The following is a 24,545-nucleotide window of genomic DNA, read 5'->3' as shown; positions in this document are numbered from 1 at the left end:
GAATCAAGAAAGTGCAATTTCGTTAAATAAGCCGATTTATAACTTGCTATAGATAGCCTACATTCAAAAATACATTCACTTTCAAAAGTACTTAAATTCCCTCAAACAAGCAAACGTAATTTCTGAAAAAATTGCAGCACTGTGAAGCTTCAGCTCGGCGACCAAAAAAGACTCAGTTACCCATGATGCTTTGAGAAGGAGACGTCGAGGTCGCAAAAAGTCTTCTTTCGGTCCTGCTTGTTTAAGACGCCGCGACACTCAGGCGGCGCGGTGGCGGGTATTTTACACAGACCCCGCCCACCCGGATGAACTTCGGTCTACGCCGGGTGTAGATGAAGTACATTCTATAGCGAGGAGGTTACGCTAGTCATCTTTGAAAAAGCTCAAAATACCTTCACGTTAGTCACCCTTAGCTGCTATTTGACCGCGACGTTGAACAAGTCAGGGAAATGTCTTCGGCACCGACCGTAAGTTCCGTGAAAGTGAATTCGTGATGGACATTAACGTCAACCGAACGGTTCCTGTAACCAGCCTTAATAACTACCGCATTTCCGTTAACCTAATGGTTGAAAGTACGTTAGACCTGTTTATTAATCAACGTTGATTTGACTAACAAGGCTAGCTGCCTTTATCACTAACGTTACTCAATTATTTGACCGCAGTTGGGTGGATGTTTAGCTTTAGCCGTGATAATGGCAAAGTGTTACTTCGACACATCTTACTGATGAGCACATTAAAAAAGGCGTGTAACGGGGACTAGTTACTTGTAGGTTACTTGTGTTACCCTGCTAACGTTAGTAACCTTAACTTGGCAGTATCTCAGTACGAAGTTAGTTGGGATCCATATATCTCAGCTAGAAATGTGCAAAGAAGAAGGCCTCATTCATTGTTTATTATTATTTATTCATTGTTTTTGGAGTAATATAATGTAGAGATGACCAGTTTCTAGACTAAAACCTTTATAGAAAGCTTGATAGAGCCAGTTTGGGCTTCATCCTATTGAGTTTCTAATGATGTCAGCTGAGAAAAGCAATACTTTGAACACCATTATGTTGAGTCAGCAGTCTTTTACAATCCATTTGTCATTAATCAAATCATAATTCACATGAGACATTAATTATTTGAAGTTATCATGACTTGTGTTTCTGACGGGGGGGTCCAGCCCTCACAATTAAATCGATTACAGTTCAACTACTTGCTTCCATCTTTCTCCTGGATTTTGAGGTAATTGTTGGCATCTAACCTTTCCCTCTCTTGCATTATTTGTCTCAGCTTTCAGCCCCAAATCAACACAAGCGTGTGTCCACTCAGTCCAACCCTGGATTCCTGGAGCGCTTGGGTGAAACCGCAGGAGGAACTGTCATCGGGGTCGGACTGTTTTTCCTCTCGATCTATGTTCTCTTTACTAACGAGGTACGAAATGCTCACACGGCATGAAAGCTGTTCTGTTGGCCGGTGACGGTACGCTCTGCCACTCTTTCTGATCTCAGGGACGAGCTCTGCAAACGGCCTCCTCCCTGAACGAGGGTCTCTCTCAGGTTGTGTCGTTGGGGCCTTTTTCCAGCCGCGACCCGCAGAACAACAACCGCTTGGTTCACCTGTCTTCACAGCTGCGCACCTCACAGGTAGATTTGAACTCTCTGGCAATCGTCTCTCTCCAACCACACGGTGATCGTGTTTTGTTTTACAGAGCTCGGAAAGTAATGTGAGTCAAACCCGATGATTGTTTGACTTCCACAGAGTGAGGCACACCGTTAATTAAACTCTGAAAGTGCAGACAGAGCGAACCAAAAGATCGGCGCTACGCTTCTGAAGCGAAGCTGTCGTTGGCTGCGTAGTAACAGCCATCAGATGGCGTGAGGGGACACTTCCATGTACGAGCTGCACTGAAAGTCAGCACACGGCCAAAAGAAGATGCCCAAATGACTTCTGCTTCAACTAATAAAAATGAATTATTCATATTGTGAAACATTTATTTGGATTTATCTCTCTATTTATAGCAAGTTTAGTAGAACATTAGATGTAAACAGGACATGCCGTTAAACATGTGATTTTGTTTTTTAACAGGTTGGTTTTATTCAGTTTTTCTGAGTACCTAATTAGATCAATGCTGCAGTAAATTTGACTTCAGGTGATGAATCATCTGCTCCTGTGTCTGTGTAGCCCCTCCATGACCCCAACTACGGAGTTGCAGTGCAGGCAGTGAAGCTGCAGAGGCAGGTGGAGATGTATCAGTGGGTGGAGTACCGGGAGAGCAAGTAAGTGTGTGTATATTTAGAAAAGGGCGGGGTCGTGTGTACAGAATGTAGCCTGTTATACATGCATTTCACACCCATAGGTAACGTTGCTACCGTGTGACTAATTTCAGGGACTACCAAGAGAATGGGGAGACCAAAACTGAGACAACGTACACCTACAGTGGGTTGTTTTTCTTTACGGTTGCTAACAACATGGTGTGTTTTTAAATGATCGAATCTGAATTGAAGCTTAATGATTCCTTTTCATTTAGACACAGAGTGGAAATCAGAGCTGGTCAACAGTCGGAATTTTGATGAAGAAATTGGTCACCAGAACCCAAGGTATTCAAATGTTTAAAACTCATTATGTCCTGTGGCCTTAGAAAATGTTTTGGTTAACGCTCATTGACGTCTCGTTAATGTCTTTAAACCTTAGTGCCATGGCAGTTGAAAGTGTCACAGTTGTGGCTCCTGAGGTCGGAGTTGGACCGTTCAGTCTGTCTAAAGGTATCTTTACTGACATCAACCCATACATGGACACTGGATTGTGTAACTATACTCTTACGTTCGGTTCAATCCGCTGTGAATTCTCAGGCCTCGTGGAGCAGATTAATAACTTCCAGACATTGGGTCTGAGGGATTTTTCTGCCTCTCAATTGGCTCCTTATCTCAGCATTGACGACGATTATTTTTATCACACTCATTTCCCACGCAGGCCAGAGGTGAGCATTCCAATGTCAACTTCCTGTATACATTAAGTTGTGGGTTCTAGTTGTGTACTAGTATTAAATTAGTGCAGTATTTATTGTATATTATTCAGTATCTTGCTGTGTTTTCTTCTCGTAAGGTCGGAGATGTTCGTGTAAGATTCTCCTTTGCTGGACTCAGTGGGGAGACGTCTCCTCTCGGCCGGGCCCAAACTGTGAGTGCAACAAATGACCGGTTACAACATCCATCACGCTCCTGTGGACTTGAAACTATTTACAGAATGCACTACCACTATGTGTTTATCCAATCAAAGGCTTTGATAAAGGGGGATGGACAAGTTGATCAACATTAAATTAGGCAAATTCCTCAGGAAAATGGATACCTCTTTGGGCTCCTCCTGACAAAATCTAAAACGGTTTAATCAGTTTGGAAAATAGTCATTCACAGCGCTAATTTTAAGGTCATGTCAAACGGGATGACTGAAACCACGGCAAGATCGATTATTCTGCTGATGAATTTCACATTTCTTTTCCCTCTTTAAAATGTCAAATAATGTTGATTTACTATAATAAAACACCCTACTACAATACACAATTAGCCCTTCGTATGCATCAGCTCGCATATGATAAAGAAAAGTGGTAATTCCTCATGTTTAAGAAGCCAGTAGCGCAATCATACAAAGGACTTTTTAACAATAATTGATAATTGACATAAATTACATTTTCTTCCCACCAAATAATCAACCGATCGTTTCAGCCATAATTGAAACTATTTGTTTCTACAGTACACATGCTGTCTGAAATTGTTGCTGTTGTGCAATCTGATGAAGGTCCACTGTTGTTCAGGTCAGCGTTGTGGCCATGCAGAGAGAAGATCAGCTGATTCCTTTTAGAACCAAATCAGGAGACACTCTGGAGATCCTGTACCTGGAGGAGCTCTCTGCAGAGGTCAGGCTGAATTTAACAGTCTCTCTGCCTTTGTTTTTTGTCTATTTCATTTAGTTAGGCTGGTGCGGGGAGACGTGTTAAAGCGTTCATGCCCTTATGTGTCGTTGCATATTTTCGTCCTGCTCTGATCACTGATTCAGTTGTATTGTGTTCTGTAGGATATTTTTATGAAAGAGCTGCAGTACAACAGCATGAAGACATGGGGACTCAGGGCTGCAGGCTGGGCCCTGATGTTCCTCAGTATTCAGCTGACCATGCGTATCATCTACACATTGGGTAAACAAACACTCACAGCTGCTGCACATCTGTGTCACGCATCGCTGGTTCTGACGTATGTGTTGTGTGCCCACAGTGGATTGGGTGCCTGTCGTCAGAGAGCTTGTGTCTGTGGGGCTGAAGGTCTTCGCCCTGTGTGTGTCCTGCTCTCTGTCCCTCCTCACCATCGGAGCAGGTTGGCTTTTTTACCGACCGTTACTGGCTGCGGCTCTGGGGGCGCTGGCTCTCCTCCCGATGTTTCTCGCCCGGTCGCAACTTCCAGCAAAGAAAAACGACTGACTGAGACGGAGCGGCGCAGCAGTTTGTTGGAGAAATGCTGCTTTGTTTCCCTCACAGCTGTGTTCTGTACCAAAGGACTGGCTTTAGTGGGTAAAACAGACGTTCTATGGTAATACAGTTCAAGCCATTTTCAATAGCTGTAGTTTGAGGTGCTGTTAAAATGTATTATACTGAGAGGTGATTTATATTTTTATTGACAAAAATAATGTTTCCAAAGTGATTTGATAGCGATTTGTTTGAAAGAAATGCCAAAGAACAGAATGCGTCCTTTGTAGTGTTTTATATGCATGTTAAATAAACCATTGCCAACAGGTTGAGCCTCAGTGTTTGCTTAATGTGGGCAGACAGGACAATGTTTTTTATCAGAGCTTAATTCAAATAATTGTTTAACTTAATATTGTCCTGAATTGTTCTGGCTACATACATGTTAAAAATGAATAACTCTGAAATGCATGTGTGAAGTTGAAAAAGTTTTACCCTCAAACCTTTATTCCGTATCCAAGCCTAAATTCCATTCCAAGTAAGTGATGCAAATGATCAAGATTCTTACAAAGTAATTTATTACACAACACTAAGTTTCCATTTGCTTTTTAACAAAATGAGTTTCCAGTCTCATATTGTGCAAGTGATCATAATGCACATTGGATTCGTATAGGAAGCACACAAACACAATTTGACTTTGTGTGCTTCTGTCTGTTGAAATAATTAAAAGACTATGGGTCACAGTGTGCAGGTGCTTCACCTGGTAGACTGGAAACATTCCTCCGATCGGCAGACAGGTCTTTAGCACTTTACTGTAGTTGGCAGGTATGACACACAACTGGTCCCCTCGCCGACCTCTTTGATTACATAGTACATGTTGATAAAGGAGGTTTCATTATGGCAAATTTACTCATGTTAAAGTACAAAAAAAGATTTTTCCATAACCTCAATTGAATACTGACAGAACCGGACTACTTTTGCTTAAGACAAAAAAAAGGTAAAAGCATTACATCTTTAGTAAAAACTGGAGAGAACAGTCCTTTGTGTGGGTGTGTGGGGAGAGGTTTGACCTAATGCTCCTTCTGTCCCCCTGCAGGAAGCAGTCCTCGTGCCCCCCTTTACAGTAGGGCACATTTATTGCTCTTCTTTCCCCGCCTGGCCTGTAGTGCGGCCCTGGTGGCCATCTCGAACACTTCCCTCACACCATCCTTTGTTTTTGCAGAGCATTCCATGTATCCAAAGGCACTGATCCTGTTAGCCATGTCCCGTCCGTCCTCTGGTTTCACCGGTTCCTTTGAGGAAAAAGTCAGGGTACGTTTTAGCAAACAGGGATTCACCACGGGCAGAATGTCGGTTTGTTATAAACTGTTTTACCTGCTTCATTTTGGCAAGCTCCCTCCGGGTGTGCTCATCGTTCCGCAGGTCTTTTTTATTTCCCACCAGTATAATGGGAACATTAGGACAGAAGTGTTTCACTTCAGGAGTCCACTTCTCAGGGATGTTCTCTAAATGAAGGGGCAAAGGACATCAGTCAGTACATGAACACAACCACAGGGTTCCATCTACTCCGTGATTTTGTAAAGTAATGCATCTTTGGTTGATTGTGTTAACCGTAGAATGGTCCGTCTCCTTCCCTCTTAAATATAATAATGTGACGCAAACTACATCTGAACTGTGTTCACTCTAAATAATCCTATGCAAAGCATTTATGTGAGGTTTACATCACTGTCAGCTCCCTCTCTTCAACTTACCAAGACTGTCGGGGCTGTCGATGGAGAAGCACATAAGGATGACATCAGTGTCCGGGTAGGAGAGAGGGCGCAGTCTGTCGTAGTCTTCTTGTCCTGCTGTATCCCAGAGTGCTAACTCGACCTGTCGTAAGGGTTAGAAAGTTATCAACCACCTGAAGCCAAACCATGTTCCCCATGCTAAAGCTCTATGGATTTCATGTTGTACACATGTAATACGAACCAATATCCTGCACAAAAATACTCATATATTACACTTCTAATCTGATTAACCCCTTTAAATATTTTTCATGTTGTCTTGATAAACATTTTTATTAATAGTATCTTTAACAGACTCAGTCATTTTCTATACGGCTCATCCTTAAAGGGTCGAGGGAGGACGGGGTTCAGTGTACTGGTCACCAGTCAATCACAGGGCTGACAGGGCTGATGGTGGTTTAAAATACCAATATTTATCTGTATTACTACACAAGAAGTAGCTTAATTATTTTCATTTTCAAGGTGTGCAAATGTTATTTTCTCATCTATGAAAAGAGGCACATTGAATTGTGGAGTTAAGATAAATCATAATCATAATATGAGCTCTCTGATGACATCAGGACTGCAGAGAGCTTCTACATCTTCCGTCCAAAACTCAAGACACACCTTTTTAGACTCTACCTCGACTAAAACACTAGCAAACCGTAGCACTAACAGATGATAGCACTTAAATTGTACTTATAATGGCACTTTTCTATAACATGTTTTGGAACTGCTTATTTGATGAAAAATGTACTTTCTTGTTACTTGTTCTTCTGAGTTTGTATCTATGTGGAAATGCACTTATTGTAAGTCGCTTTGGATAAAAGCGTCAGCTAAATGACATGTAATTTAATGAGATGTAATACTGTAAAAATAAAATATTTATTTACAACTGAATAAAAAGTATTTATATGCCTTATACAGTGATTATATCAACTATTGTGGTAGCAAAAAGGTAAATAAAGTATTTTTGTGTGATTTCGCTTGGTCGTTGGTGAGGGAGTGGAACGTGAAGATAACCTGCACTTTGTTTACATCCTTCCTACCTGTTTGCTGTCCACCTCAATGTCAGCGACGTAGTTCTCAAAGACTGTGGGCACGTAGACCTCCGGGAACTGATCCTTACTGAACACGATGAGCAGGCACGTCTTCCCGCAGGCTCCGTCTCCCACTATCACCAGCTTTTTCCGGATGGCGGCCATAGCTGCAGACAGCAGAGGTGAGGAGGTGAGGAGGCCCATTTGATTGAAGGAAGTCACGCAACTTCTACCTCTAAAAGCCCGCGAGCGTCAGCTGTGTTACCGCACCGCCCCGCACCGCCCGGCCCAAACAAGCCACCCGCGGCTAACCTTTTAGCTTCGCGCGGTAACAACACTACGGCTGCTTATGGCGGGTCGGCGATACATCGGTCTGAGTACGTGTCGTGGAACCAGGTGGGCAGCCACCGCTCTTTATCTTTATACAGGCGTGAAAGGTTTAGTCACACCGGGAACCATACATTTCCGCTCCGGTGTCTGTGACCCAACCCGCGGATCAAGATTGAGAAATCCGCCCCGCAGCCCCCATTAGCGCGTTGAATAAACCGCAGGTAGCGGACATCGTGAATGGCAGCAGTGCGGCTCACTTAGATTTCAGTGAGCGGAGGTTCTGTTTACAACCGCCCTGATTGATCTGCCGTAGCTGAGCAGCTAGCTCACGTTAGCCGGACAACGCACCGAGTTTACGTCTTCGCGGTATTATTAAAAAAGTAGAACCGGATACAATCGCTCTATGTATTATATCATACACCAAATCCCACAGTAGTGCTCGGGTTTCCACAATAACTACCAGTCAATCCTCTCCTTTTGCCTTAAGTCACAAACCGGTGATGCTAGCTAGCTAGCTAGCCGGGTTTAGCTTAGCATAACGGAAGTCAAAGCGACTTTATCGCTCCGTTAGCTATCTGGCTAGCGTCAGCAGAATATCGGAAGAAAATATAAGTTACCACTATATTCACAGCAATATTATTAACATTAAATCATACGGACAGGGCGTTTCTACTCAACGTCGCTGGCAGAGAGAACACGCTTACCGAGTGCTTGGTTTTAAAATCTATCCAATTGATTTCCAAGTGGCGCTTTGTTGGCCTCCGACTGCGCTGCTGCTGCTGCTGGATTAACAGGAGGGAAGTGAGGGGGTGGGGAGAGGACAACAACACACTATTGTACAAACATACACAACACACCGTGGACAGGTTGTACCTAGTTATTTTTTATAATGTCGTTGTAAATTGAGTTAGAATTGATATATTTTGGACACATTAAGTTGGATTTATTTAGTCGAAAACAACAATACAGAACAACAACATAATTACCAGGCATTGTGACAATGGCACTATCCATATAACATTCATATACCTTAGGCCTCTGGTTTGACCCGAATTAATAGAAATATCTTAAATATATATTTATAAAATCTTGGTATCATAATAAAGGCACTAATTATAAAATATATACAAAGGTATAAGTAAATGAAGAGTGAACAGTGCATAAATCAAAAGATTTAGCTTACGCCCAACAGAACTGCACACTTGAAGGAATGCGGCTGCACAAGATGTTTAGCGATCCAGATGTCAACTTCACCTGGCGCCGCCCGCCATGACAAATCCCTCATATGTCATACATGGCAATAAATGGTTTTGATCGTGATTCTGATGAAAAACGGTTGTCACTCAACTTGTGAGCTTTCCTACACTGTGACAAGAGTTTGTGAGTTTGGCATCCAATTCTTGCTTTGACACATGTACTGATTCTATCTACACAGTGCATAACCTACATTACCCAGCATTATATCGAGGGGTTAAAACTAGCTCCACCTCAGGTACATTAAGATTTTATAATGACTTTAAGTACACAACGTGATATTACTGTATTGATACTTTTACATGAACTAGAGTGTATTGTTCTGACCTCAGATCGAGGTGGATACCGACTGCAGGTCAGAAACGTTTCTTTCATGAAATCCAGATTGTTTGACGTAGCTGAAGATGTTGATACGATGAGAGACAGTTAGAGCGCCTGTTCTCAGTTGGTGAAGAAGTGTATTAATAACTGCCGCTCTCTTTCTCTAATCCGGATAAGAGGCTTTCTCAGTTCCACCTCGTGGAAACCAACTCAGGCGGGTTTCCAGGAGAACGCCACTAATACCTCACATTCATCTGGATGTTGAAGGTTCCAGCCTCTCAACAGGGAAAGATACACTTTAGAGAACATTTGGAACAAATTATCAACGTTTATTTCCCAATTCACAGAAAAATCGTCTTCTCTTCTGAGAATGAAAATAGATAGTAAACAAAGGTTAAATAATTATGCGCATGCTAATGATTTTGTAAGACATTTTCTTTTGGGATAGAATTCTGGCCATAAAATAAGATACAGACTTCAAAATTGCTTGTCACGCACCTCTGGGCCTCCAATCTGCCAATCTGTCCAGTAGAGTAACAAACTCTCAACTGTTTGGATTCTGTGCTGCAATTAGGTTTCACAATGTTCAATAAAAGAAGAAAGAATAAAAATCATAACAGGGAACATCATTTGGAAACAAATGATCTGTGTGCACATGATGTATCATCACATGTCTGTTCACCATAAAGGTAACATGCATGTGATGCCTGTAATATTGCCCAAAGAATGTTACATGAGCTCACTGTTGGCATGGGGAGGTTCTTACAGAATAAATGCTAAATTAACTATTCATTTGGAGCATAACAGTGTGCAGACATGTATTCATTCATTCATCGTGCCCAGTGTGTCACTGTTGAATTTGCCACAGTTCATCACTTTCATTGATGTCATTACTTTGTCCGACGGTCTTTGCAAGTCTCAGGTCCCTCATAAAGAGCTCCAAAGAAAACAGAAAAAATCCAACTTACTTCTCATGATCCTGTTTTTGACAGTATAAACGTAGAAGGAGCTCATACATTTTAATACGCTCCCTCTGGGACATTCGCTGTTGCTTGGGGTGTCAAACCCTCCCAGATTGACAGCGTGTGGTCGTGGGAGTGTGACACTGACCCCGTCCTGGAGGCCTTCATATGGTGAAAGGGTAGTCCTGCAGGTAGCGCAGCAGAGTCCTGGGGAGGGGTAGTTGGTCGGGGCAGTGCGCGTGCTGGTTGATGCTGAGGCGCGTCAGGTGCTGCAAAGAGGGGAAGCCCTCTGGCCTGTGCAGGGGACGCGCTAGCTTCAGAGGCACCGCACCGTCCTTGGCCGCGGGCTTGGCCGGGTCAGGGTTCGTCTGGGGGGGGAGGGCGTCGGAGGCGCGGCCCCGCGGCGAGTGGCCCGAGGTCTTGTAGTGCTGTATGAGGCTGACCACATCTGGGAAGGACTGCAGACGAGGCAGGCTGGGGGAAACGGAGTCCAGCCAGAAGGAGCCCCCGCTGTAGTTTATGCGTATGCTGGTGGGTCCACAGCGGGTCTTCACTGACAGGGCCAGCATGTACTGAGGGTGACTGCTGTCCCGGACCAGAAACGTGCCTTCGGACTGTTGGAAGAGTGCTTCCCGGGCCTCACTCGCTGAGATCGAGTGCCAGTACCAGCCTACGACCACAGACGGGGTGTTAGTTCATACTTTTTACTTTGACATTTTACGCGTGTAGCTCTGGTGAATCCAGCCGTTTGGTGTTATGTGGGTTTAGTTTTGACTTCTTCATTAATTCCACCTGTGCAAATATTTACAATATTAAAACATTGATCTCATATGTAATGCACTCAAAACAGTCCGATTTTGCTTATCAATGAGATAAAGGTGAGTTGTACATCGGAGAGGCTGCGTGTACCTGAAGTCTGTAGATACTGGAAGGTCGTGGTGATGCAGCGGAGGTCCTCTGCTGGGTCGTGGGGTGGAGGAAAGGGGGGGGGGCACGAAGCTCCTTGTTCATTGTGATGGAAAATGGTCACTGCTCGAGCAACCATTTCTGACTGATGCAGCCCTGGTGATGTATACGTGTAACATTGCATATTTGGAATTAAACAAAGATATTTGTTCAGGTTTATATCGGATTATTTTTCTCTCTCAAGTAAAAGTCGAAAACAGTTTTAATTGATTAATGAGCTAAAAAACCTAAAACCTGACAACCACCTGGAAGACAAACTCAATTTCTCAATTACAAGTTGTATAAAAAATGTATTAGCTTCACGGTAGGAAACGTAAAATAACTCATGCAGAATAACATTCTGTTGTTGAATTGTAATTACTAAACTATCACGTTTTCATTGCTAAATGCTGGGAAAGCTTCATTAAAATGTTCATTTTTACAATTTATCATTATGTATTTGTTAATTATATAACTATTTTAAATCTGCAAAATAACCAGTAACTTTAGTAATTAGATAAATGGAGTGGAGTGAAAATAAATAAGGTAACAATATGCATAAAAATATATATATTAATACTCAAATGATGTATGCACAGTTCTTACTTGAATGACTAAACAACTTCACTCAAAATAATTAGAATTAGTTCAGAGAAAAAACAACATGGAAGTCCCCAAACACACACGACACATAATTTAAAATAACTAATTGATTAATTGATCAACTCCAGGCCTGTATTTTAGAATAGAATATTTTAGAAAAAGACACGAAGAAATGCGTATGCCATTCGTTTAAAATGAGTTTACCTTAAATTAAAGAAAATCATGGAGCGCGAGAAGTTCAGTACACGGCTGAAAAAAACCAGTCCAATAATCCAACAGAATCTCACACAGAACAATTATTCATCACCGGCGAATAGTCTCGAATGAAGGTGAGAAATAGAAACGGTTCCTGTTCTACTCGGACGGGAAGGAAGCCGTGAGGTCCGCGGGGACCAGAGCTGTTTGTTCGGTGAACTGAACAGAAAACAGCTCGGTTCCACGAATCCGTTTCCACGAAAGCTTTTGCGTTTGAGCGCCCGCGCTGACGGACGAAACACGTCAAACACGCGCGTGTCGACACACACCACTTCCGGTTACCGCTTTCACAATAAAGTGTGATTACGCCGTGAAGAAAAGCTCAACCTTTGTGCTGCGCTGTGAGAAATAATTTTTAGCAAATGTTCTTATTCTATTCTGTATGCTCCAAACCCTCCAATGTAACCCAACACGTCGTGATCATTCGACTTTGTTTTATTTAGTAATGACAAACGAAATAGCTGCAATTAAAATAAAGAAAAATGAATATCAATGTTGTCAAGAGCAGCAGCTTTCGTTTCATTGTTTTTTGAACTTCTTTTATCAAGTTAGATTTCCAAATGGCAACAGAGCGTATACACTCACCGGCCACTTTATTAGGTACCCCATGCTAGTAACGGGTTGGACCCCCTTTTGCCTTCAGAACTGCCTCAATTCTTCGTGGCATAGATTCAACAAGGTGCTGGAAGCATTCCTCAGGGAGTTTGGTCCATATTGACATGATGGCATCACACAGTTGCCGCAGATTTGTCGGCTGCACATCCATGATGCGAATCTCCCGTTCCACCACATCCCAAAGATGCTCTATTGGATTGAGATCTGGTGATTGTGGAGGCCATTTGAGTACAGCGAACTCATTGTCATGTTCAAGAAACCAGTCTGAGATGATTCCAGCTTTATGACATGGCGCTTTATCCTGCTGAAAGTAGCCATCAGAAGTTGGGTACATTGTGGTCATAAAGGGATGGACATGGTCAGCAACAATACTCAGGTAGGCTGTGGCGTTGCAACGATGCTCAATTGGTACCAAGGGGCCCAAAGAGTGCCAAGAAAATATTCCCCACACCATGACACCACCACCACCAGCCTGAACCGTTGATACAAGGCAGGATGGATCCATGCTTTCATGTTGTAGACGCCAAATTCTGACCCTACCATCCGAATGTCGCAGCAGAAATCGAGACTCATCAGACCAGGCAACGTTTTTCCAATCTTCTATTGTCCAATTTCGATGAGCTTGTGCAAATTGTAGCCTCAGTTTCCTGTTCTTAGCTGAAAGGAGTGGCACCCGGTGTGGTCTTCTGCTGCTGTAGCCCATCTGCCTCAAAGTTCGACGTACTGTGCGTTCAGAGATGCTCTTATGCCCACCTTGGTTGTAACGGGTGGTTATTTGAGTCACTGTTGCCCTTCTATCAGCTCGAACCAGTCTGGCCATTCTCCTCTGACCTCTGGCATCAACAAGGCATTTCCGCCCACAGAACTGCCGCTCACTGGATGTTTTTTCTTTTTCGGACCATTCTCTGTAAACCCTAGAGATGGTTGTGCGTGAAAATCCCAGTAGATTAGCAGTTTCTGAAATACTCAGACCAGCCCTTCTGGCACCAACAATCATGCCACGTTCAAAGTCACTCAAATCACCTTTCTTCCCCATACTGATGCTCGGTTTGAACTGCAGGAGATTGTCTTGACAATGTCTACATGCCTAAATGCACTGAGTTGCCGCCATGTGATTGGCTGCTTAGAAATTAAGTGTTAACGAGCAGTTGGACAGGTGGACCTAATAAAGTGGCCGGTGAGTGTACATCTGTATTCGTATGAGAATAATTTCATAAATCTGATTTCAGAATGAAAGTTTTTTCCATCGCCTGTTGTTCGTCCTACAATACTTAGTTGTTTACTTTTTAATTGTGTTGTTCTGTTTTATCTTTTATTTGTAAAAAAAAAAAGAATGTGTATGGAGAAAAAGAAAAAAAACCAAACCAAATTCCATGGCCTATGTTTTTCTAATTGGGATTATTTAACTTTTTATGCTGAATACTAAAGGGAATTTTTGAGTTACCTTTGTCAGTTTTGCAGCTGCCATATATATATATATATATTAGGGGTGTCAAATGATTAAAAATTTTAATCAAATTAATCAGAATTTTCAGTGGATTAATCATGATTAATCACACCTGAATCCTAACCATTTTTTCTTTCTGAAATGCATACTAAAGATAAATAAAAGGACACAGATACATAATTATCATTATTATTATCATAATTATTATTTTTTACATAAATATATGTTATTGATATTTGATTTTTTAATTCATTCCAGAAAATAATCAAATCAATGTTATTTGATAAGTTACAGACTGATTTCCCTGCATGGCTCTAGAAGGGTCTCGAGCCTCTGCAGTTTATCCCACTCTGCTGCGAGTTTGTGCTCCTGCGATGACCAGACATGACCAGACATGTCAACCCTCCCGATGTTTCAAAGCCCCCCCCGAAAATCTCCCGGACCGACCTTTCTCCCGATTTCCACCCGAACAACAATATTGCTGCACCACCCGTCACTGGGCGCGCCGTTTCAGACCGAACAATAATAAAGGTTACACCTTGAAGTCGAGCGCGGCGATTAGAACGACTGGCGCTGCAAAGAAATCCGCTACCACCCCCATTTCAGTGTGAAATATTCCCATACCTGGGAGGATTTAGATCGCATTGGTTTCTCTTCCTCCGCATGTTTCAGAACAGCGCTGCTCTTGCTCTGCTGGGCGGAGCTTTTCTTCTTCTCTGTTCTGCTGCGCGAGAACGGGGGGGGGGGGGGGGGGGGGGGGGGGGGGGGGAGCGGGTCTCTGGCGCAAACAACTTGCTGAACCTGACGGCCTGACATATGCCTGCAGGTGGCAGTAATGTGTTGTATAGGATGAAGTGCATTCCCTAGAAGAAGAGGTTCTTTCCGGACCTGAATAATTTGTCACACTGCGCATGCGTGAAATGCGTCAAAAAAATTGACGTAATTAACAACAAACAGCTAATTAACGCCGTTAACGCGCTATTTTTGACAGCCCTAATATATATATATATATTATATTCACTTAGCTAGTGCACTTAGGGTCATTTGATTCATCGTTTCGGAGTGTAAGCCAAACAGTTTATTATAAACATCCCGTCCGTCATGCTGTGACCACTTAACCGTCTGACCGTTTGTTTCTTGTCATGCAGATAATTGCATATAATTTGTTTTCCTGGAAAAATTAAATGAACTGTGACATGTCAGGAGTGAGTATGCCTTCACAAAGTCAACATTCATCATCAACCAACCCATAGTTCCTCGTTCAAAGATAACAACCACTTGAAAGCTGACAGTCGTCTCTGAACCGTGTTTCCAGGAAAACGTCTGTCTTTCCAGAGGGACGGAAGCAGCAGACCTGCACAGCTAAATGCTTCTGGGTAGAGCTACTTCCTGGAAACACACACACGAGCAGTTGACCTCTGAGCCGTAATCCCTGCTGCTGCTGGTCTGTGTGCTCACAGGAAATCACACATACACACACAGAAATGACGACATACACACTACAAAACAAAGAAAATCTTTTATTGTAGGACCATGTAAAATGACCTTTAGGTGAAGGCATCAAACGTTGCACAGGTGACCAAAGAAGGCAAAAGCATTTTGATCCGCGTTAAACATAAATATAAAGGACAATCCACCCCAAAACAGAAATGCAACCATTTCCACATGACGGTGAATGGCTGAATCCAAATGGTTAAAACTAGAGATATTAATGATCCCAGATATGATGGGAATGTTGCCTTCTTTTTTGACATTGACGTTAATCAATCTAGAAAATAGTATGACCATAAATAAATGACCCTTTAACATCAAGTTGTTACCAAAGGGCTCTACTTTTTGTTTATATGGGCTAAAGATGTAATATTATGCTTATCATTTCCAATTATATATCTGCTTGTTAAAAAGTATTTATTGAATATTGATGTTCACAGAGGGACTTATTCACACCTCTTTAAGACTTTAAACATTGCATGAAATAGAAATACTTTTATATTATATTATTTTGTGCACACATTTCCTCAATATTCATAGGTATAAGGTAGCAATAGTGTTTCAGACTATAATACACATTGTAGACAACTTCAATCAGCTTAGTTCAATATTAATAAACCTTCAGATGTACGAATACCAGCCACCACCTGTTTAGTCTACCACAAGTGTTCTGGACTTAAGACAATTTCCAACAATCACTTTCATAAAAAACATCTTATTTAGGAGTATTGTTTCACCACAGGAAGGTAAAGAGGAATTCTGCTTTATGGTGGATCTATTGTTTTTTCTTGTTGTCATTGTGAAATATTTAATTGCAGTAAAAGGAAGAAATTGATACAAGTTGAAAAGTCAAATAACAAGTGAATTCATAGATGCTTGCATACTTATGTGCGTGTGTGTGTGTGTGTGTACTCTCTAACTTTCCTCCCCCTTCTCCCCTGCCCCCCTGATGAGGCGTTTGTTGCCCCTCTTGCCTCCGGGTCCTCGTGGTTTTGCAAAGGCCTGCTTTAAGGTGTGTTCCATCGGGTGCACCTCCTCATACAGGAAGTCCTCCGTCAGCCCGTCGCCGTTGTCTATCTCCATCTACACAAACACACACAACACATGTTAATGGGTCCTTGCTTATATAAGATGACCAGGTTATGGATACATTATGGAGACAATGTTAACTGTCTAACCTGTGTGATTTAGTATGTGCGGGTTATTTGGGTGAGCTCTACCTTCTTGGTGACCTCCAACTGGTAGTCTCTCTCCACCTCGTCCAGCAGACGGTTCTTACAGCTGGAGTAGAGCATCCGTTCCTTGATGCTGCACGTGTACCCAGGCATTGAATATATGAACACTGGAAGAGACAGAAAGGCGTCACTTAAGCAGCTGACATGTACGAGTTCACTTGATCAGATTTATCAGCATCATCTGCTGTTGAAGTTGTTTGGGCAATAAAATATATGTGTCAGACTCACTTAGATAAAACATACACTACACAAAAACCCTCAATAAAAAATGTAACATCTTGTTTTCTAGTACCAAAGTACCAAAAGTCTTAAGCACTTTATTTTCTTTCATCCAATCATTTGTATAATGATTCATGGGGAAGCAGTTATTTCTTATGCATGTTTCCTGATTGATGAACTTAGTTGTTCTGTTATTTGTACTCATTTCTGTGTTTTCACATGGCGCTCACTTCCTTTTATTAAAAAAACAAAAAATGATAAATAAAAAGAACTAAACAATACTTGATGAGCAGAGACCATGGCGTTGCTTCCCCCCCCACCCTGCCCACACCTGGGGGGCCACTGTACCCACCCAGTGCCTCCTGCCGCTGCCCTTGGTGGGAATGTTTGAAGATGAAGAAGTGATATCTGGGGCAATCGGAGGGGATCCGGTAGGGGAGCTCGTGGGTCTCTGTCGGCTTGGTGTGAACCAGCTCGACCGTCTCTTTCTCCACGTCCAACTTCTGCAACGTTCAGAAAACACACGCGGCTCAAGGGTCAAGCGCGGCCCATTCCATCCCATTCCATCCCATTCCATCCCATTCCATCTCGTTCCATCCCATTCCATCCCATTCCATCCCATTCCATCCCATTCCATCTCATTCCATCCCATTCCATCCCATTCCATCCCCTTCCATCTCGTTCCATCTCATTCCATCTGCTGCACAATCCACCAGCAGCCAGCAGGTTTCATCTCAGGGCTCACCAGCTGAATGTAGTTGATGCGCCTCTTCTTGAGTTGCTGCAGAGCTTGTTTGGTCTCTTCTTGTAAGGGGAAGGCGAGACCCTGAAGAGTATGTGGCCTTTTGTCGAGGCCAAACTCCATTGTAACCTGCGACAATAAGCAAACAGAACCAGACTTAGCACCCGGTTCGATTCGTCCCAACATCGATATGTGTGTGAGTGTTACGGACCTTCGCTCGAGCCGTTGGCGTCCCGACCCGCCTACGCTCATCCTGTGGATGAAAAGGGTTTTAACTGCCTTCTCGCAGACGCAGTTCAATTTGTACTAGAAAGAAATTCTACATACCCAAATAGCTTTATCCTGCAGAAAGAAAGTAGAAGTGTACAGAATGAGAAGACTACACATGATGTAGGCACTTCTCTGTTAGAGCACATTCAGTTTGTATTGTTTAATAGATATGAATGTGCTTTAGTCTTCTCCGTGTTCCATCAGCCCCCAAAGCCCAACGTTCCAAATATAACATATCAACATGTTTTTGACATTGTGTCATTTCACTCTATATTGAGTTGAGTTGTTAAACTGTAAACTGTGTTGTGTACAAATGAGCCAACGTGTTGAAGTTCCACCTCAGTGACTTTTATCCGTTGCAGTTCCTGCTCGGCTGCGGTGAGCGGAGCGGGGCAGCAGCAGGAGGCCACGTGCCGCAAGTATCCCTGGAAACAAAGGTCGTCCTGCAAACAGCATCACAAAGGCTGCGCTTAATCACCGGCGGCAAGAGGTTCAATGATCAGAGGGTCTTACTCACCTCCACCGTGCCAAACATCTCATCTCTTATGTGACCCCCTCCAAACTCTTTCTTCAGGGTGGCTCGGGTCGCTGCGTACACCATCTTCTGCCTCACCTGACGCGTGCCAGGACACACGGGGGGACATAGTGACACAACCAGTGGTTTTAATCTGCCATATATACACACACAGTAGTTTTTAAAGCTCCCTATAACAAAAAGGTGTTCATCTTGTTATTACTGCACCTGGAGAGTTTATGGATATATATTTTTTAACTATTCCAATTTCTTGTGGGAAAGATGATATCATGCACGTATGATTCAAAGGACACAAATTGTAGATAAAGGAGGAATAATATATCACGTATGTTTAATCAGTTTAAGTCACTTTAGGTTGTACAAACAATAAATTCCCAAACATCTTTATTAATTCAAATATTTTTCACTTGTGGCAATCATTTAAGTTTTACAGAAAAGTTGAATTTAGTCCAGTTTGGCTTAAACAATCATAAATTTGATCAATCAATCAGACGCTGCGGACCCACCGGTGATTGGTCAGGTGACCAGGCGATGAAGACCCACTCGTATCCCTGTGCATTCTGGGAGTCCAGGCGGTAGAGGATGTAGCACGGCTCCTGAGGCGTGAGCAGAGGAAGGAGGAACTGATCGTAATCCTTGTCCCAGCGCTGCGCTGCTTCTCTGTAGGAATCCAACACCAACTCCTCTGCAGACAAACAGCGCATCAGTCACGTTGTACCCTGACCCCCCCCTGACCCCCCCTAAAGCCCACTTCAGATCTGCTGGTTACCATTTCGGATGACAATCTTCATTATTCTGATGGTACCTCCCCTCGCTCGGGCCAGAAACTCTTTCAACTCCGATGTTGCTAAAGTGATATGAGGTCGACAAGTCAAACGTGAGGATGAGGGGGGGGGGGGGGGGGGGGGTTGAATGCAGGTGAGACAGTTGGGTAAGAACCCGAGACTCCACTTCAGGGAGAACATTGGATCTCCTGCCAGAGAGTCACGGCGTCACCTCCAGCGCCTCAGACAGGACGCGGCTGTCACAGACAACAACAACAACAACAACAACACAACTCACGGATTCCCTTCAGAGCCTAAAACACCCAAACTGGTCCCCAAATGTTTCACAACCCACGAATGAAAGAAAGGTACAGAAAGCATTTCTCCTTCTCTCTCTCCATGGTTACCAAACACATCGGCCTCATAAATGATGTAAGGTCGAGTGAGAAAGGTGAGAGGTGAGCTTCTGCCCCCCCCCCCCAACGCTCCAATTACCAAATGTCATAACACACGTAGCTCTTAAAACTGTCAATTCATGATTATTGGTATCACAACATAGAAGAGGGAGATTTATACTGACAATCAGCTGCATACTGTTTACATGCGTTGTCTTTTTATTCCAAAATGAACTACACAGCTTTATCAAGTTAAAGGAGGATATCAGAACATTACCAGTGAGATTAGGAGAATGCAATACATGCAATGTCACACGTTTAGGCCAAAAAGAAAAGGATTAAAGCTGAACGGAAGTGGGATGGAAAGAGCGGAAAGTGAACTCACCGTTGATTCCAGTTTGGTGGGACATACTCGCCGTCAGCGTCACGCTCCTCTGACGAAGGAAGGACAGGGTCCAGGTGTCTGTGGTCCTCCTCTCGCCCAGCGGCCTCTCACACTGACACCAGACCGGTGGACGCGACATAAACGCTTGGTGGTGACTCAGGAGATTCCTGGCACCTGAAACACAATCTGCGGAACTGCGGCGGATGAGTAATAAGGTGCCGGTCAGTGGAGACGTCACCGAACCACGCATCTAAAACCCCTCTCAGTATCAATGACCACGACTTACAAAGGTGTCTCTTAAGTCACATTCTATCCGCCACTAGAAATACATCACTCATGGCATCGGTCAGTGCGCCACATGTGACCACATTTCATCACTCATTTAAAAGAACAATCTGATGTCATCACTGTGTATTTGTGGTCAGTTCATTTTGATCGGCACTTACTTTCAATAGTTCATAAAAAGCTATTTAACTATATAAATATGAAAACATGTTATGTGTGTATAAATATGTAGATATAAGGGTTAGTTGGCTCCTGAACAATCAGTACTAATGGATCCATTACTGGCCATAGAGGACACCAACATCCTCCACGTCACACACTTCCAGGTTAGAACAAAAATAAAAAGAGGTCATTTCTCTCCTTTCGCACATGTTTGGTGTGCACCTGTGAGGTTACCTGTGATGGGTTCATCCATTATTCACTCAGCGGTGAGTGCACAGGCATCTATGCATTATTCAAAAGAACCCCCACCCCTCTTCTTCTTCAGGACACACGCCATGTGCACCAAAAGAAAAACCCCCGTTTGAAGGAATGATCGAAACTGGCAGAGTTTCTCTTTCGCTTGTTTGTGTGTCACTGATTTCACACACTGTTACTCACCCTTGGAATACCTAAAAAGAACAATTGATGCTGTATTCCGTATCATTACAAGTATGATTTATCCAACTTTGGTGACAGCTTTTTAAAATTTGAGGATTTGCTGCTTTCTTTGTCTCATGTAAAAAATCAACTAATAACAAAAAAAACGAGAAGTACTTGAGACATTTGGAATGAAGGTTTTCCACATCGGAATTCTCCCAATTCCATTAACTGCCAGATTACCGAATTACGGATAATGAAAATAATCTTGTTTGAATCCTTAAACTGTAAATAGAGATTCATCCAAAGTAAAATAAAACTGCGGATGTCAAGAATAGAAGAAAACAGTAGCTCTTATTTTTAACTGAAACACTTTATTACAAATATTGAAACACTGATTATTTTTTAAATACATAAAATAGCAAGGAACACAGTGAAAATGACACATTTAAAATATCAAGAAACAGTTAAAGTGTTTGAGGATTATAAAATAAAATGGCATAAAAAGTTCTCAGAACCGCATCAAAAAGGTAACAAATCCAACAGGGAAAAGTGATTTAAATAAAAGGAAAACCGTCTTCTCTGCTCAAGGACCAGGCCTCGTGGTTCTCATCAAGCCCTCGGTGACAGTCACATGACACCCAGCGATGTTTGTGACGAGGGAGCCGGCAGGAAAGTCTTTATGCGTCGTCCGTACACGGGAGCCAAAAGGCCTGTGAGGAGAGCAGAAGAACAAGGTGCAGATGAGCACAGGGCTCTCAGCGGGCCCCCTGCTGTGTGAGCTCACCATGTTGCTGCAGGCGCTGGCGAACGTCATGAATCTGGGGTTGAACTGCAGCGTGTTGATGGGTCCGGGATGTTTCCCATCCAGTACAGCAACCTTCATCCCGCTCTCGGTGCTCCAGACGTGGACTCTGCCGTCCTCGGAGCCTGGACAGCGACACACATCTGATCATTTGTCCCAATCAAAGAAAAGATCATAATAAAACATGAAAAATGAATGTGAATTTTTTGGGTTTACCGATCATGACAAACTGAGAGTCTGGGGTGAAGCAAGCCTCCAGGGAGACGCCTTTGCTGTTGTTGTAGCCCTGAACATAAGGACAGACAACACCTTCAACCCAATATCCAAACTGGTGTGACTCAGGAGGTTGGAAATGAATGGATGTCTCTTACAGAAAACGTGTGCAGCACCGATCCGTTGAAAGCGTTAATGACACGAATCATCCCTCCATTGGTGGAGACGAGGATCAGTTTCCCGTCATTACTGAATTTGAGTCCAGTCCAGTCACAGACGCGATTAAACCTCATATCGAAGGAGGCAAAGGGGCCCTTTTCACACAGAGATCCAATTTATTAATAGTACAACAGGATAAGGAAATAAAGCACAGTACAGTGGGGGATTTGAGTTTTACTTTGTCGAAAGCACGGAGGTCGTAGAGTTTAATGGCCTGTGATTCCACTCCTGCAGCAAATATCAGCCCATCGGGGTCAAAGGAGCACACAGGTTTCCCCAGTGGGTTGGTCACACCCTGAAGCACATACACACCAAGCCTGGATTATGATATTGCAAAAGGGTTACCAACATATTTCATCCTTTCTAACAAATAAGACATAGAATGTTATAATAATGTCTCTCCCTCCATTTGGTCTTTGGGGGTTTAATGCCTTCGACCATTGGGTTTTAGTTGAGAAGGCGGATCCAAGCAGGGCAGCTGATACCCACGGGTCACAGTACAAATGCTAATTAAAAATGATGTGCAATAACTTGATGTGCAGCAGGAGCTGTAATTATTTAACTCCAGTAAACGGCCCGATTCTCACTTGACAGTTCGGAGCGCGCAGATCCCAGATCCGGATTGTTTGGTCCAGCGAGCCGGAGATGAACGAATCGTCCACTGGTGACATTGAGAGAGCAATAACTCTAAAATCACAACAACAAAAAACATCATTAACAATTACAATAAGAAATTCATCATTCTACACAAACTAAACAAAGACCTGATAAAACGATTGAAACCTGACGATGACGGCGATTATTCTGTGTTTCAAGCGTACATCTTTCTCTGTGTATTTATTATGCGCTTATTTTAATAACGATTTGATGAGGCAAAGTTACACAGCATGTGAACTTAAGCTGCAATGATTACACAAATAACAAATTGACACAAAGTTAATCTACAATATTAAGATAATCCATCAATAATGGACATAAGTACATTTCATCATAAAAGGCTTCACAAATGTGTTGATTTGCCGTTTTTTTGCCGAGTTGAAGGTTTGAAGCCCGACGCTACGTATCCTGTGTCCCAGTGAAACAGTCAGTCTTCTTTTTCTTTAACAAAAATCTTGAGATTTGGAACGTTGGTTGAACAGAACAAGGAATTTAATGATTAAACAAACAATCTGTAATCTGTTTGAATTATGGAATGCGTTTGCAGCACTAATGTGCAAATACTTTGATACTACTTTTCCATCTAGTGTGCATACTTAGGATTCACAATTCTTTTCTAAAGTGGAAGTAGCTTTGTTTTGTTGACTCGAAAAGGACTGAATGAATGGACTGGTTTGTTAAAAGTGGTTTTGCACGCACACCGTGTGAGACGACACCAAACAGATGTGTTTAGATTCATACAGTGTGTCTTTTACTCACCTTGCAGTGTGACCTGGAAAATATCTGATGTACTTGTTGTCCGTGAGTGACATATATCGAATGGTATCTACAACACACAAAATATATATATATAATATTTTCCCAAACCATTTCAAAGCACTTCTATTTGTACTATGTTGTAGTTTATAGTTCCGTCCTGAGGTAGTACCATCTAGTTTGTTGGAGCTGTAGACTACAGTCTGTGCATCTCCATGTGTGTAGTGGATGAGGTCCACTCCATACTTCTTGCTGAAAAGGGTCCTTTCAGGTCTGAGAAGAGACATTATATTTAAACCTGTTAATCGCTCGATCACCTGATCAACATCATTGTCACATCCATGTGGACCAATTCCTACTTTGGAACAATGTAAACCACGTATATATGAGAATGTATCGTTATTTGTGTGCATGAAACATGAGCTAGTTGTTGATTGGCCACTTACTTTCCTTCTCTGATATTATATAACACAATGCAGTCGTCGTCGCTACTTGCTATTGCGTTTTCACCATCTGGGCTGAAGTCCACACAGTTGACTTTCTGAGAATTTTCTCGATACGTTCGGGCGACCCTGAAACTTCTCAGCACGCTGTCAGTGATCCTCATGTCTGCAGCTTTCTTATACAAAATAAACCCTCACGCTCCATCGGCTCCTCCTGATTCAATGGAGCCCGGCCGTCATTTCTCGCGAGCAATTTGACAGCATCATTTAGGAGCTTTTGGAGCAATATAAAATAGTACATTTAAAGAAAAAACTAAATAAAATCAAACGTTACCAATAGAGTATCATTTGCAATCGTCGCGCAACTTGACGGGACAACTATGCGCTTGCTTTTAATGTCTTTGTTTGCCAGGGAGGCGGGGTTCTATTACATTCAGCGGGTTCACAGAATCGGCCGGTAGCGGGAGGAGAAACAAGCACCTCCTGTGTGTGACAGGAAATACGACACACCACGAAAGGAAATGCGTGCTGCATGCATTTGGACATTTTACAACCCTGCTTTTAGAATTGGTCTCGGAGGGCAGC

At 42.8% G+C, this 24,545-nt stretch overlaps 5 protein-coding genes across 6 annotated transcripts; 1 reads left to right on the top strand and 4 right to left on the bottom strand.

Annotated features, from left to right (window-relative positions):
• The first annotated feature begins 224 nt into the window (after positions 1-224).
• Positions 225-4,759, top strand: LOC119229897 (transmembrane protein 43). The gene is made up of 12 exons (XM_037490706.2): positions 225-467; positions 1,273-1,413; positions 1,491-1,625; positions 2,164-2,258; positions 2,369-2,418; positions 2,510-2,579; positions 2,674-2,744; positions 2,832-2,959; positions 3,085-3,159; positions 3,791-3,892; positions 4,051-4,168; positions 4,245-4,759. The coding sequence occupies exons 1-12, from the start codon at positions 450-452 to the stop codon at positions 4,445-4,447; spliced, it is 1,206 nt and encodes a 401-aa protein (XP_037346603.1). The 5' UTR covers positions 225-449; the 3' UTR covers positions 4,448-4,759.
• Positions 4,760-4,984: 225 nt separating this feature from the next.
• LOC119229899 (rho-related GTP-binding protein RhoA-B) lies at positions 4,985-8,414 on the bottom strand. Its single transcript, XM_037490709.2, has 5 exons — positions 8,270-8,414; positions 7,245-7,402; positions 6,181-6,301; positions 5,804-5,934; positions 4,985-5,721 (listed from the first exon to the last, which is right to left on the bottom strand). The coding sequence occupies exons 2-5, from the start codon at positions 7,398-7,400 to the stop codon at positions 5,548-5,550; spliced, it is 582 nt and encodes a 193-aa protein (XP_037346606.1). The 5' UTR covers positions 7,401-7,402; positions 8,270-8,414; the 3' UTR covers positions 4,985-5,547.
• A 143-nt stretch (positions 8,415-8,557) lies between these two features.
• On the bottom strand, positions 8,558-12,116 carry LOC119229898 (cytokine-inducible SH2-containing protein-like). Its single transcript, XM_037490707.2, has 3 exons — positions 11,855-12,116; positions 11,012-11,164; positions 8,558-10,772 (listed from the first exon to the last, which is right to left on the bottom strand). Exons 2-3 carry the CDS (start codon positions 11,145-11,147, stop codon positions 10,267-10,269), a joined length of 642 nt encoding a protein of 213 aa, XP_037346604.2. The 5' UTR covers positions 11,148-11,164; positions 11,855-12,116; the 3' UTR covers positions 8,558-10,266.
• Positions 12,117-16,232: 4,116 nt separating this feature from the next.
• Positions 16,233-20,107, bottom strand: LOC119194203 (twinfilin-2-like). 2 transcript variants are annotated; one of them, XM_037448367.2, is made up of 9 exons: positions 20,004-20,107; positions 19,229-19,306; positions 18,966-19,144; positions 18,442-18,537; positions 18,236-18,367; positions 17,658-17,783; positions 17,265-17,415; positions 16,679-16,800; positions 16,233-16,541 (listed from the first exon to the last, which is right to left on the bottom strand). In XM_037448367.2, the coding sequence occupies exons 1-9, from the start codon at positions 20,026-20,028 to the stop codon at positions 16,374-16,376; spliced, it is 1,077 nt and encodes a 358-aa protein (XP_037304264.1). In that variant the 5' UTR covers positions 20,029-20,107; the 3' UTR covers positions 16,233-16,373. The 2 variants fall into 2 exon arrangements, with proteins under 2 accessions (XP_037304264.1, XP_037304266.1); XM_037448369.2 differs by having other exon boundaries at positions 18,263-18,367.
• A 1,114-nt stretch (positions 20,108-21,221) lies between these two features.
• LOC119194204 (WD repeat-containing protein 82-like) lies at positions 21,222-24,356 on the bottom strand. Its single transcript, XM_037448370.2, has 9 exons — positions 23,964-24,356; positions 23,690-23,790; positions 23,521-23,587; positions 22,692-22,791; positions 22,283-22,399; positions 22,044-22,199; positions 21,889-21,958; positions 21,655-21,797; positions 21,222-21,580 (listed from the first exon to the last, which is right to left on the bottom strand). Exons 1-9 carry the CDS (start codon positions 24,122-24,124, stop codon positions 21,548-21,550), a joined length of 948 nt encoding a protein of 315 aa, XP_037304267.1. The 5' UTR covers positions 24,125-24,356; the 3' UTR covers positions 21,222-21,547.
• Positions 24,357-24,545: the final 189 nt, after the last annotated feature.

The sequence above is a fragment of the Pungitius pungitius genome, chromosome 8, assembly GCF_949316345.1.
Source record: "Pungitius pungitius chromosome 8, fPunPun2.1, whole genome shotgun sequence".
NCBI classification, from domain to species: Eukaryota; Metazoa; Chordata; class Actinopteri; order Perciformes; family Gasterosteidae; genus Pungitius; species Pungitius pungitius.
Note: the sequence above shows the minus strand (reverse complement) of the source record. Positions and strands in the feature narration are given on the sequence as shown.